The sequence below is a fragment of the Sciurus carolinensis genome, chromosome X (genome assembly GCF_902686445.1).
Source record: "Sciurus carolinensis chromosome X, mSciCar1.2, whole genome shotgun sequence".
NCBI classification, from domain to species: domain Eukaryota; kingdom Metazoa; phylum Chordata; class Mammalia; order Rodentia; family Sciuridae; genus Sciurus; species Sciurus carolinensis.
Genome location: NC_062232.1, coordinates 64,690,967 through 64,704,813, shown reverse-complemented (window position 1 = coordinate 64,704,813; position 13,847 = coordinate 64,690,967). Strand labels below are relative to the sequence as shown.

Here is a 13,847-nt window from a genome sequence, read left to right as displayed (position 1 = left end):
GAAATTTTTCTTTTGAATACTTTTAATATACTATATTAATATTGAGTGGTAGTAACAGTTATAACCCATTTGGAACATATCATTTAATATAGTCTCAGTGAAATGGAATGTAATGTTAAAGAAAGTACTCTGGTTTATTTTTTCTGCTAAGTTTCAGTTATAGAAAATATGTAAATGTTAATGTAATAAGCAGTGTTTTTGAGCTTTAAGTATTTGTTTAAAAGTATAAACAAATGGAAAATATTCCATTCATTTTAGATAAAGAAAATGAGTTTTTCCTCTGAGATTTTTCTCTTGTCCAATTTCTTTCTTAGATCATTGACAAAAGCAAGCGAGACCCCTCAGAGGAAATCGAAATTTTGATGCGCTATGGACAACACCCCAACATTATTACTTTAAAGGATGTAGGTATTTTAAAATATCAGGATAAGCTATGTTAGAGAAACTATGGTTTGAATCTTTATATTTGTGCCATTTATAATGGTATACTATAAAATGTGAAGACTTTAAATTTACCACATTAATTCTCTTTTCCTAGGATTCTATACTTCTACTCTCATTGAATGCCAAAAACAAACAAACAAACAAAAACAAACACTATAGGGGTTGGTAAAAGAGTGTCTTCATTACTTGAATATATTCTGCCTGGTTAACTCATTAACATTGTAATTAGTGCCATTTATTATTCTCTAGTACTGTAAGTATAGAAAATACAGGAAGTTGTCTGTATACCAGGCTCTTGAAGATTTTACTTTCTTGATTATGCAGCAGTTGGTTACAGCATTATGGATTGTTCCTTGACTGAAAGAGTATTTGTAGAATGAACATATCTTGATAGATATTAGATGCTGACTTTTCACATAAGATGATAATATTATTTTCTTTTTAGAGAGAGAAAATTTAACTATTACCTTTATCAGTTTATTTCATATAGACTAACATGCACTTTCATTTGTAATCTTTCAGCAATAGTTTACATAGATGTACACACAAAAACACAGTCTTCACCAATGTCACATGCCTTGAGTATAAAGGATATAAATATTTTTCTGATTTATTTTCTTTGACATGCTATTTGAATTCAGTATACACTTAAGACAGCATGTAAGAATATGGACTGACAAATAATGTGCTTACTGTCAGAAAGAAACTTACTGTTAGGGATGAAAAGTAGCTATAATATATTAAAATACTATATATATATGTCATTTGAAAGGCTTGAAGTTTTACTTTTCCATTTATATCCTTTGATGAACTATAACTTACAACAAAACTTAATGAAATTATATGTTTAACATGGTATCACAGTACTGTATTTTTGTAAATCCACTTCAACTTCAGTACATTATATACTACATTAAAAATAAAGAAATAATATATCTATTTTAAATACTAGAGGTTCACTTGCAAAGCAAAGTAAATATAATTTAAACCATTTAGAATTATAAATGCAAATAATAACACCTTTAAATATGTTCTTTTTTAGGTCTTTGATGATGGTAGATATGTTTACCTTGTTACGGATTTGATGAAAGGAGGAGAGCTACTGGACCGTATTCTCAAGCAAAAATGTTTCTCAGAACAGGAAGCTAGTGATGTACTGTATGTAATAACTAAGACACTTGATTATCTTCATTGTCAAGGAGTAAGTTATAGTCTTCCCTTTAATTTTGGGACCATATCTTCATGAAATTATGTTAGGAGATGTTGCCACCTAAGATGAATTGTATTTTCTGTCACTTGTATATTTAATAAAGAATATCCTAATAATGTAGTAAAGGTTATGAATTTAGGAAATTGTCTAGTGCTTTATTCTCTTCTCACCGTCTCTTAAAGTATATACATATGCCTAATCTTGCCTTTGATATTATTAAACCTAATCATATTGTAATAGTTCTTGAAATTTTATCTGACATGTAAAGTTCTGGCAGGAAGAGAAATATATACCTTGAACCTTGTCACCACTCCCCCAATTACAGTAAGAAATTTGGATCCCAAACACTTGAAATATTAATATATTTGTGGTTGTGGTGTAGAGACAGGCAGGCTTATTATTTTGCCTCCTATCTTTTTTTTTTTTTTTTCAGCACTGGAAATTATACCCAAGGCCTCACACGTGCTATGCAAGTTTTATACCACTGGGTTACATCCCTAAACCTTTAAATTTATTTTGAGATAGGGTCACGGTAAATTGACCAGCCTAGCCTTGAACTTGGCATCCTCCTGCCTCAACCTCCTGGTAGCTTGGATCATAGTCAGACACCAGCTATACCTATCTCTTCATAAAGTAGCAAAATGAACTGAGTTACAGAGTCAACTTTTATTATATATAGCTGTTCAAGGAATCAAAGTAGCAAGTAATTCAAAAATTATGTTTCAGACTTGTAATGGTATACATACACTCTTTTAACTATAAACATTAAAAATGTCAATTCAAAATTGATAGTGAAAATTATGCACGAACCCCTCTTAATAAAAGTAAACTAATCAATTTTGTGTATGGCATAATAGAGTACATTTTCAGTATATAATATTAAAGGAGTAGAGTAGTTTATTACAATTTAAATCCTCTTTGGTCTTAGGGAACACTTTCTAAAGGGTGACCAGAATTTTGAGAAGAGAATGATAATATCTTCTTTGGTTTATTATTTTATATTCTTTCAGATTTTATGTCAATAAAATAAATTAATAAGAACACATTGAACATTTCTACATAATAGGCATTATAAAGGGTGTTATAAATTCAAATGGAGTAAAACTTGGTTGTTGTCATTGAAGAACTTTCAGTTTTATAAACTGCTGATTAAAGGTACAACTAGATTAAATGAAGTGGATAGTAATACTAGGAAAGTTATAACATAGGGAATTTCAGAATTGTTTCCAGTTCTGCATTTCATTTGGTCCTTCTTCATTATTTCTGTATTTTTGCTGAGACTTCTCATTTTTCTGCTAAAAAATTCATGCATTGTAAGTGTGCTTCGTTTTACTTCATTAAAAATAGTTACAATTTTCCCTTTAAAATTCCTGTCTGAGCTGGGTATGGTGGCACACGCCTGTAATCCCAGGGGCTCAGGCAGAGATAGGGTCTCACTGAGATACATAGTGCCTGGCTTTTGATGAGGCTGGTTTTGTAGTCAAAATCCTCTTGCCTCAGTCTTCTAAGTCGCTGGGATTACAGGTTTGGGCCACTGCACCAGGCTCTTCTACACATTTTTGATTAAGGGGTCAATTCTGGCTCTTTTACTTATAGTTTTTCCTGAGTCAGCATTAATAGTTCCTCATAATCTATTTTCTAGTTTTTCAAGCCAGAAAGACTGTGGGGTTTTCCATACATGCCTTTACCACCACTGTGTATGTAGGAACTGCACACAATCCTAGACTAAAAGTCACAAATACAGGAAGCTCTTCATATAGATCACTATATTTCCTCTTTACACCAAGTGTGTGCTCTTTACCAGGCTCTGTCTGCTTGTATTCACACAGCACATTCAGATAATTGATTTTTTATATTATATCCAGGTTTTAGGATTTTTACAGTGCATAGGGGACATTTGGTAAGGTCTGTTTATAATATCAAAAAGTGAAACTGAGAGTTGAAATTGGAAAACGTTAACAACACTGGTGGCTTGAATAGAAACTTGAGGATCTATCTGATAATTTTCTGCGTATACTTTAGGGCATATATTGGAGAAAAGGTCATTTTCAAAGTGTTATAATTAGGAGTTTCTTTTTCTGGAAACATATTAAGATGTTTTGTTTTACAAATATTTAGTTAGCTATAAAAATTTAATGCTTCTTTTCCTTTATGTTCAAGGTTGTTCATCGTGATCTTAAACCTAGTAATATTTTATACATGGATGAATCAGCCAATGCAGATTCAATTAGGATCTGTGATTTTGGGTTTGCAAAACAGCTTCGAGGAGAAAATGGACTTCTCTTAACTCCCTGCTACACTGCAAACTTTGTAGCACCTGAGGTATTCTTTAAATAAATTAGTATTCACCTTTCATTCTTCTTCTTTACTTGAATGTATACAATGCCATGTGTATGTTAAGGCAGGCAGGTAAAAACTGAGTTATCTCATTTTTCCCAGCTGAAAACTCTTTAAATTAGTGAATTCCAATAATACCTAAGGTTCAGACACATCTTAAACCAACCTGAATATAATAATCATACTATTCTGTCAGGCTATATACTAGTTTCAGAATCATACCATTTTTAGAACTGGGAGTCAGGGTAAAGACAGGTCACAGCTTTAACATTACATATTCTAAATGAGGAGACTGAGACTCAAAGTACATAAATGACTTATTTAATACCTAACATTGACTTAGCAACAAATCAGTTCATGCTGAACATGCAATTATTTATATCAGTTAGCATTATGCATAACATATAAGGTCAGTGCTATTCCTGATTATTTTTAGGGTCTTCTAACTCCTAGAGAAAATAGTGTCACAAGAATGTTTATAAACAGTGGGGTTGTTTATTTTAAAATGATAAATGCATTCACATATAGATCTCAGGGGGAAGAAATAGAAAAGGACAGACTGGCAGAGTAGAGGAGCAGATTTTATATTTAGGAAGCTCTAACTATTCTGACCATGGGATAGAAACTACGATACTAGCACTTCCCACAGCAGTGAAAGTAAGTTTGGTGAAAAATTAGTTGGGAATGGCATTGGCTACAAAAGTTTCCTTATAACTTTGTTTGTAAATCAGGAATTGTTCTTACATATTATGGATATTGATAACTGATATAAATCATTGTGTTTTCAATACAAATCAAAATACCACTTCAGGTTTCAAAAATTAAATAAGACAATTTAAAAATGAAGTATTATCTCATAGGCATATTTTGTGACTACTTTTATGAAATGGCAGCCCTTTCAGACTTGTATTATATGTTAATGTAAATCTAAATTTAAAGTAGCTATTAGAAAAATAATTTTCTAATAATCAAGATAGAAATATAGAAATATAACTTTCTGATAATGAAAACTTCTCATTTTAAAATTTTATAAATCTTTTTTAAGATATTATTATTTATTTACACTGGCAATTGAAACCAGGTCCCTGCTAGGCAAGTGCTTTACTGCTGTGCTACAGACCCAGCCTTGTTTTAAGATATTGATATTGAAGAACAGGCATGACACCTGTTTTATAGGCTTTTGTTGATATGAAATTATTTCATCATAGTGCACATGGACTCCTGGTTTCCTAAAAGAACAATTGATTATTGCAACTTTAGCCTTCTATATGGAGAGAATATTCATTCACCTTTTAGGACAGGCATCATTTCAATCAACCTCTTAAGGTTTACTTCATAATGTGCTTTACTACTTAACTATAGTAAAAGTTAATATAAAGTTAATATATTTCCAAAATACTATTTTATGAAGGAAAATTCATTATATTGTATTATTAAACTGATATTTAATGCCAAGTGAGATCTAAGAATGTTCATGATTGAATGGTGCTTACAACAGATCTGAGGAATGTTGAAGTTACCCTGCTTTGCCCTGAATCTGGTCTGTCATATGTTTTGCCCCAAATATGAATTAATTTAAACTTTAGAGCAAAGAGAGTGAGAATATCTGTATATTTTCCTTTTTCCTATCTTGAGAAGTCAAATGTAAGAGAAAAGTATGGCAGTGAACTATTTGAATTGTAATTTCCTTCTTCTATGTATTTAACTTAATGCAAGTAAAAACATGCAGGACAAAGCCTCTGTACTGTACTTTCTTTCATCCCACCTCCCTACCTTGTTTCTTTTATAACTACATTTTCTCGCTATTATAGGGCCGAGACTAGATCTAGAACAAAAGTGAACTACCTCTTCTTTACCCATACAATATGGGTTTTAAGTATCAAGTTTTCATGGTCAGCCCTATTTAAGCAGTGTGATACCTCCTACACTTTTCTCATAACTAGGAAGATTATAAAAGTATGGGTTTGTTTTGTTTTGTTTTGTTTGAGAAAAGGACTTACTATGTTGCCCAGGCTACCCTAAATCTTCTGGGCTTAAGCAATCATCCTGCCTCAGCCTCTGGAGTAGCTGAGATTAAAGGTGTATGCCACAGCATCTGACAAAGATATGGAAATATGCAATACCAATAGCTGATTTGTTGTTTAACCCTCACCTATCCAACTTAAACAGTGGCCCTCATTTGTGGCTATGCAATAGATAATCAAGGAAGCTTTTAAAGCTTCCTACAGGAACCAGGGGAAATATGTGATGCTCAGAATTATAAGAGGTGATGAGAAAAGAAAAAAGAGGGGAATTAAATCAGCAAAGGTTTATGTTTTACTAGAGCATACCAACTTAAGTTTACCCTGATACGAGTAGTTTATCTATACTGTCATTTATTTAGGGCTATTAGATTCCCTACTTCTATTCTTCTATTATTTACTTGAGGCAGAGATCTAACTCCCTCTTTCCCCATCTCCCCCCTTTCCCTCCCTCCCTCTCTCCCTCTGTGTCTATGTGTGTTTATGATTTTGGATACCTTCTTAAGCTTCTCAGTATTGCACATGTATTCTTTGAATAAGAAAAATATATCTCAAAATAAGTCAGTTACAAATTCATTATTCATGCCTGCCATTTGGTGAAACCAAACATTAATATTGTTTTAGCCTTATGTAGATGAAAAGTCTATGCTAGTGTTTGTGTAGTCCCCAGTGTTAATGCATCAGTAATGTTTCTATTTTGTTCATGTGCCTAAGTCTTTAGCAATAGGCTTGTTTTCCTAAAAAAAAAAAGCCTCATTTGCCTCATTTTATCTTTATTTTTCTAACAAACTATTAACTTCATAGAAAATCTCACTTGAATATTAAGATATTATTTGATTTTTATTAATACCCGATGACCAAAAAAATTATATAAATTATTGTATGAAAAATTAAAGAAGTTATTCAAAATATATCAAATGTGTTTTTGTAGTCCAGAAATATACTGCTGGTTTCAAGACATCAGCCTTGTATGTATGTAAAATATAAATTTGTCTATCTTCTGTAAGAAAACATGTTATACTACCATCTCATGTATAGTAAAGAGGCAGTTATCATAGATATTAAAAGCACATACTCTAGAGTAAGAATGCTGTCTCTGTTATGTCTAATTTTGTGATGTTGGACAACTTACCTAACATCTGTCTCTTTCCTCATCTTCAAATTTGTAATAGTAATACCTTTGGCATATAGGCAGTGTCAGAATTAAAATCCTTAGTACTCTTATACTATAAGCTCTCTGTACATTTCAGTCTTAAATTTAGATGTCTGTGTATGTATCTGAGGTCCTAAGAGGAGGGGAGACAGCTCATTAAAGTCAGAGATTTTCTATGACAAGGTTGTTTTTTGGTATGTCCTGTGTTCTGAAGTAATCTATAATACCATCTGTTTATTCTCTGCTTGCTAATTGCAGAAGGAAACTTACAATGTTAAATACATAAACTGATTTACACTTTAATATTGTGAACATTTGTGGGAGTTTTAGAAGCAAAACAACTTTGTTTTGGATGAAAAAATTGAGTTTACACTAAATAATACCACATAATGAGTATTTCTTTCTTAGGTTCTTATGCAGCAGGGATACGATGCTGCTTGCGATATTTGGAGTTTAGGAGTCCTTTTTTACACGATGTTGGCTGGGTAAGAAACTGATACACTCGTGTTGTTATTTCAATTTCATCTCTATATCTATATCTAGAAAGAGGAGAGACAAAAATAACATGAAAAAAATCCTAACATTTCAAAAGATTATATATATTTTACTTATAAAATTAAAAGCACAACATAGGGTATATGAGGTACTCTTGAGTTACAGTAATTAGAAAAGAGATTTCAAATGGAATAAAAAATTAAGAATAAAGTGTGCATTTATATTTTGATTTTTTACAATGAGTGCATTACTTTTTTTTTTTTTTTGCAGTGCTGGGGATCGAACCCAGGGCCTTGTGCTTCACAGGCAAGCACTCTACCAACTGAGCTATCTCCCCAGCCCTGCATTACTTTTTAATGTATTTACCAGGTCATAAGATAATTATGTTTCAGTAGGAACTTGCCCATTGAACTTTTTGGCATTAAGTTCATTTTTTAAGTACTTAAATTCTAGTTTTCCTGTTATTATAGATTTAATAAGATTATACTTTATAAAAATTTAAACGCAATATTCAACAGTACTAATGTACAGAAACCCATATAGTGACGCTCCCTTAAAAAGATAAAGATATGCTGGGGATGGTGGTGCAAGTCTATAATCCATCAGCTCAGGAGGCTGAGGCAGGAGGATCACAACTTCAAAGCCAATTTAGCAAGACCCCATCTCAAAATTTCTTTTAAAAGGGAGAATGGGAATGTGGCTCAATGGTTAAGTGCCCTTGGGTTCAATCCCTGGTACAAAAAAATGAATAAAGATAAGCTGAAAACAAATTAATAATTTTACTGTGTTCATGTTCATAATATACAAATACTACAGATGCTGTTTTAATTTTAGCAATGAGTAACGCTAAAGAAAAGGGAAAATTTATGACTGCTGAAATTATTCTGATGGATAAGTAGGCCTGATTAACAAGTAAATATAATGTATTTAGATGTAACTTTAAAATGCTTAATTTTTTAAAGTGGTACAAAAACATGTAAATTATACATATAAAATATTTTAACAGTTACATTGAAATTTTAAGTGGCATAGTGATAGTTGCATATGTCATTAAATTTCATGTGACTTTTAGATATTACAAATTTATGCAGAATATTCAGTTATAAATTACAACAAGTGCTCAAGTAAAAGGTAGCTAAAGTTTTCATATCAAATGCACTCAACATTGGTTTTAAACCATAGGATACTACTCCTAATTTACTTCTTTGAAATAGTTACTTCATAACTAAACAAGAGATTGTTTATACATGTATTTAGAATATCTTAATTTGTTATATGAGGGAATTCAGACATTAATATATTAGTGTATAGTCCACATATTTTTAACTGTGAATCAGTTTTCCAAGTCCCAAAGTTGAATAGCATTTCAGTTCCACTTGTTAAAATGGCACAAATGTGATTAATTTTGTCATTCCATTTAATTTTTAAAAACCACTTTGTACTTTTTATTCCCATCCATGAGTAATCTGATCTACATAATAATTTTAATGACACCAGAAATTTTAATTATATTGATATAAATACTTAACCAATCTGTTTTTACATATATTCATTAAAAGTATTATGGAGCTTTTTCCACTAATACTGTTGATGAAAGTAAAATATTAATGAAAAAATTCAACTAACAAAATAAAAATATTTTTAATATATATAAATAACATTTTTCTCAGAGTAGATATATTTGTTTCCTTACTTAACCTGAGAAAATACAAAATGTGTGTTTCATTGTGGTCTGGTTTTAAAACTGACTTTACATGAAAAGCCACTCTTCATTTTATTTTACAATGATTAATGGATCAAAGACAAAAGGAAAAATCAATATAGGCAAGATTCTTAATTTTATTAAATAGCTTGTTAGGATTAAATTCATTTTGAAATATAAAATTGATAACATTGAAAGTATTAGATGATTATAATTTTTATAATAAATATTTGCATATAACTATATATTAATCACTTCAAATATATTTATTATGCATGCTAAACTTTCATGTCTTTAAAACTATTTTTATCAATAGCTACACTCCATTTGCTAATGGTCCCAATGATACTCCTGAAGAGATACTGCTACGTATAGGCAATGGCAAGTTCTCTTTGAGTGGTGGAAACTGGGACAATATTTCAGATGGAGCAAAGGTATAAATTATAAATGTTTTATTTTGTTACATCTATGTCAGTTTGCTAAAATCTTTAAGTTTTATCCTCGTGTGTATTTGCAGAGTATCTGACGATGTCATGTAAGTATGTCTTTACTTTTAACACATACTAATTGTTATTAATGGGTTTCACTGTGACATTTCTGTACATGCATGTATCATATCTTGATCAGGTCCACCTTCCTTTCTACCTTCTTTCTCCCTCCCTTTTCTCTTCCTTTTGTATGGGCCTCTTCCCATTCATTAATGTCCCTCTTCTATTTTCAGTTCATCTTTTTTCTTTACTCTAGCTTCCACATTTGAGAGAAAATATGTAATATTTGTCTTTCAGTGTCTGATGTATTTCAGTTAATGTGATCTCTTCTAGTTCCATCCATCTTTCTTCACATGGCATGATTTCATTGTTTAAAAGGGCTAAATAATACACCATTGTGTATACATACCACATTTTCTATATTCATTCATCTGTTGATGGGCACCTAGAATGATTCCACATATTGACTGTTGTGAAAACTGTCATAATAAATGTGGACATGTACATAACTCTTTTGTACGCTGACTTTATTTTCCTTGGATATATATATACTTGGGAGTGGTATAGCTGGATCATGTGGTAGCTATACTTTTAGTTTTTAAGGAACATTCATAGTGTTTTGTATAATGGCTGTACAGATTTACTTTCCTTTCAAGGTAAAGAAAGTTTCCTTTTTCTCCATATCGCAACTGATATTTATTTGTTTATTTATATATTTATTACTAATAGCCATTCTTTTTTTAATTTTTTTTTATTTTTTATTATTGTAAACAAACGGGATACATGTTGTTTCTCTATTTCTACATGGAGACAAGGCATACCATTTGAATAATCATAAATTTACATAGGGCAATGTTGTTTGATTCATTCTGTTATTTTTCTCCCAACCCCCACCCCTCCCACCCCTCTTTTCCCTCTATACAGTCCTTCATTCCTCCATTCTTACCATCCTCCTTATCCCTAACCCTAAACCTAACCCTAACCCTATCGCTAACCCCTCCCACCCCCCATTATATGTCCTCATCCGCTTATCAGCGAGATCATTCGTCCTTTAGTTTTTTGAGATTGGCTTATCTCACTTAGCATGATATTCTCCAATTTCATCCATTTGCCTGCAAATGCCATAATTTTATCATTCTTCAAGGTGGAGTAATATTCCATTGTATATATATGCCACAGTTTCTTTATCCATTCATCAACTGAAGGGCATCTAGGTTGGTTCCACAATCGGGCTATGGTGAATTGAGCAGCAATGAACATTGATGTGGCTGTATCTCTGTAGTATGCTGATTTTAAGACCTTTGGGTATAGGCCAAGGAGTGGGATAGCTGGGTCAAATGGTGGTTCCATTCCAAGCTTTCTGAGGAATCTCCATACTGCTTTCCAGAGTGGCTGCAATAATTTGCAACCCCACCAGCAATGTATGAGTGTACTGTTTTCCCCACATCCTCGCCAACATCTGTTGTTGCTTTTGTTGCTTGTGTTCTTGATAATCGCCATTCTAATTGGGGTGAGATGAAATCTTAGGGTAGTTTTGGTTTGCCTTAGACATGTTGAACATTTTTCATATATCTGTTGATTGCTTGTATATCTTCTTCTGTGAAGTGTCTCTTCATTTCCTTAGCCCATTTGTTGATTAGATTATTTGTATTCTTGGTGTAGAGTTTTTTGAGTTCTTTATAGATTCTGGAAATTAGCACTCTATCTGAAGTATGGTTGGCAAAGATATTCTCCCACTCTGTAGGCTCTCTCTTCACATTACTTATAGTTTCCTTTGCTGAGAGTAAGCTTTTTAGTTTCAATCTATCCCAGTTATTGATTCTTGCTTTTATTTCTTCTGCTATGGGAGTCCTGTTAAGGAAGTCTGATCCTAAGCCAACAAGTTGAAGGTTTGGACCTATTTTTCCTTCTATAAGATGCAGGGTCTCTGGTCTGATTCCGAGGACCTTGATCTATTTTGAGTTGGGTTTTCTGCAGGGTGAGAGATAGGGGTTTAATTTCATTCTATTGCATATGGTTTTCCAGTTTTCCCAGCACCATTTGTTGAAGAGTCTATCTTCTCTCCATTGCATATTTTTGGCCCCTTTGCCGAGTATGAGATAATTGTATTTATTTGTGTTTGTGTCCATGTCCTCTATTTTGTACCATTGATCTACCTGTCTATTTTGGTACCAATACCATGCCGTTTTTGTTACTATTGCTTTGTAATAGAGTTGAAGATCTGGTATTACACTACCCCCTGCTTTGCTCTTTCTACTGAGGATTGCTTTAGCTATTCTGGGTTTTTTATTCTTCCAGATGAATTTCATAATTGCTTGCTGTATTTCTGTAAGGTACATCATTGGGATTTTAATTGGAATTACATTGAATCTGTATAGCACTTTAGGTAGTATGGTCATTTTAACAATATTAATTCTGCCTATCCAAGAACATGGGAGATCTTTCCATCTTCTAAGGATTTCTTTAATTTCTTTCTTTAGTGTTCTGTAGTTCTCATTGTAGAGGTCTTTCACCTCTTTTGTGAGATTGATTCCCAAGTATTTTATTTTTTTCGAAGCTATTGTGAATGGGGTAGTTTTCCTAATTTCTCTTTCTGAAGATTCATCACTTATGTATAAAATTGCATTGGATTTATGAGCATTGATCTTGTAACCTGCTACTTTTCTGAATTCACTTATGAGTTCTAAAAGTTTTCTGGTGGAATTTCCAGGTTCCTCTAAATATATAATCATGTCATCAGCAAACAGGGATAGGTTGAGTTCTTCTTTTACAATTCGTATTCCTTTAATTTCTTTGGTTTGTCTAATTGCTGTGGCTAGAGTCTCAAGGACGATGTTGAACAGAAGTGGTGAAAGAGGGCATCCCTGCCTTGTTCCAGTTTTTAGGGGAATGCTTTCAGTTTTTCACCATTTAGAATGATATTGGCCATGGGCTTAGCGTAGATGGCCTTTACAATGTTAAGGAATGTTCCCACTACCCCAATATTTTCTAGTGGTTTGAGCATGAAGGGATACTGTATTTTATCAAATGCTTTTTCTGCATCTATTGAAATAATCATGTGATTCTTGACTTTAAGTCTGTTGATATGGTGAATGACATTTATTGATTTCCGGATGTTGAACCAACCTTGCATCCCTGGGATAAAACCCACTTGATCGTGGTGCACTATCTTTTTAATATATTTTTCTTTGCGATTTGCTAAAATTTTGTTGAGAATTTTTGTGTTGATGTTCATTAAGGATATTGGTCTGAAATTTTCTTTCCTCGATGTGTCTCTGTCTGATTTAGGTATCAGGGTGATACTGGCTTCATAGAACGAGTTTGGGAGGGTTCCCTCCCCTTCTATTTCATGGAATACTTTGAGGAGTATTGGAATGAGGTCTTCTTTAATGGTTTTGTAGAACTCGGCTGAGAACCCATCTGGTCCTGGACTTTTCTTAGTTGGTAGGCTTTTCAACCTCTTCTGTTTCATTGCTTGAAATTGATTTATTTAAGTTGTGTATGACCTCCTCGTTCAGTTTAGGTAATTCATATGTCTCTAGAAATTTGTTGATGACTTCGAGGTTTTCTGTTCTGTTGGAGTATAGATTTTCAGAATAGCTTCTAATTATGTTTTGTATTTCAGTCGTGTCTGTTGTGATGATTCCTTGTTCATTCCGAATTTTAGTAATTTGAGTTTTCTCCCCTTTTCTCTTTGTTAGTGTGGCTAAGGGTTTATCAATTTTGTTTATTTTTTCAAAGAACCAACTGTTTATTTTGTTAATTTTTTCGATTGTTTCTTTTATTTCAATTTCGTTGATTTCGGCTCTGATTTTAACTATTTCCTGTCTTCTACTACTATTGGTGTTGGTCTGCTCTTCTTCTTCTAGGGCTTTGATCTGTAGTCTTATGTCATTTATTTGTTGATTTCTACTTCTTTTGTTGAATGCGCCCCATGAAATAAATCTTCCTCTATGTACTGCTTTCATAGTGTCCCAGATATTTTGATATGATGTGT

The 13,847-nt window shown here is 32.5% G+C and overlaps 1 protein-coding gene and 1 non-coding gene across 6 annotated transcripts in view; one reads left to right on the top strand and one right to left on the bottom strand.

Annotated features, from left to right (window-relative positions):
- Rps6ka6 (ribosomal protein S6 kinase A6) overlaps positions 1-13,847 on the top strand; it is a 105,740-nt gene that overhangs the window by 80,139 nt on the left and 11,754 nt on the right. For all 5 annotated transcript variants that reach the window (XM_047535902.1, XM_047535904.1, XM_047535905.1 and 2 more), the window contains 5 exons: positions 315-404; positions 1,487-1,645; positions 3,815-3,976; positions 7,574-7,650; positions 9,679-9,796. In XM_047535902.1, coding sequence (XP_047391858.1) covers positions 315-404; positions 1,487-1,645; positions 3,815-3,976; positions 7,574-7,650; positions 9,679-9,796 — 606 coding nt within the window. The remainder of the gene's footprint in view (positions 1-314; positions 405-1,486; positions 1,646-3,814; positions 3,977-7,573; positions 7,651-9,678; positions 9,797-13,847) is intronic.
- Positions 7,925-8,006, bottom strand: Trnah-gug (transfer RNA histidin (anticodon GUG)). Its single transcript has one exon. It is a non-coding gene; the product is annotated as a tRNA-His (tRNA).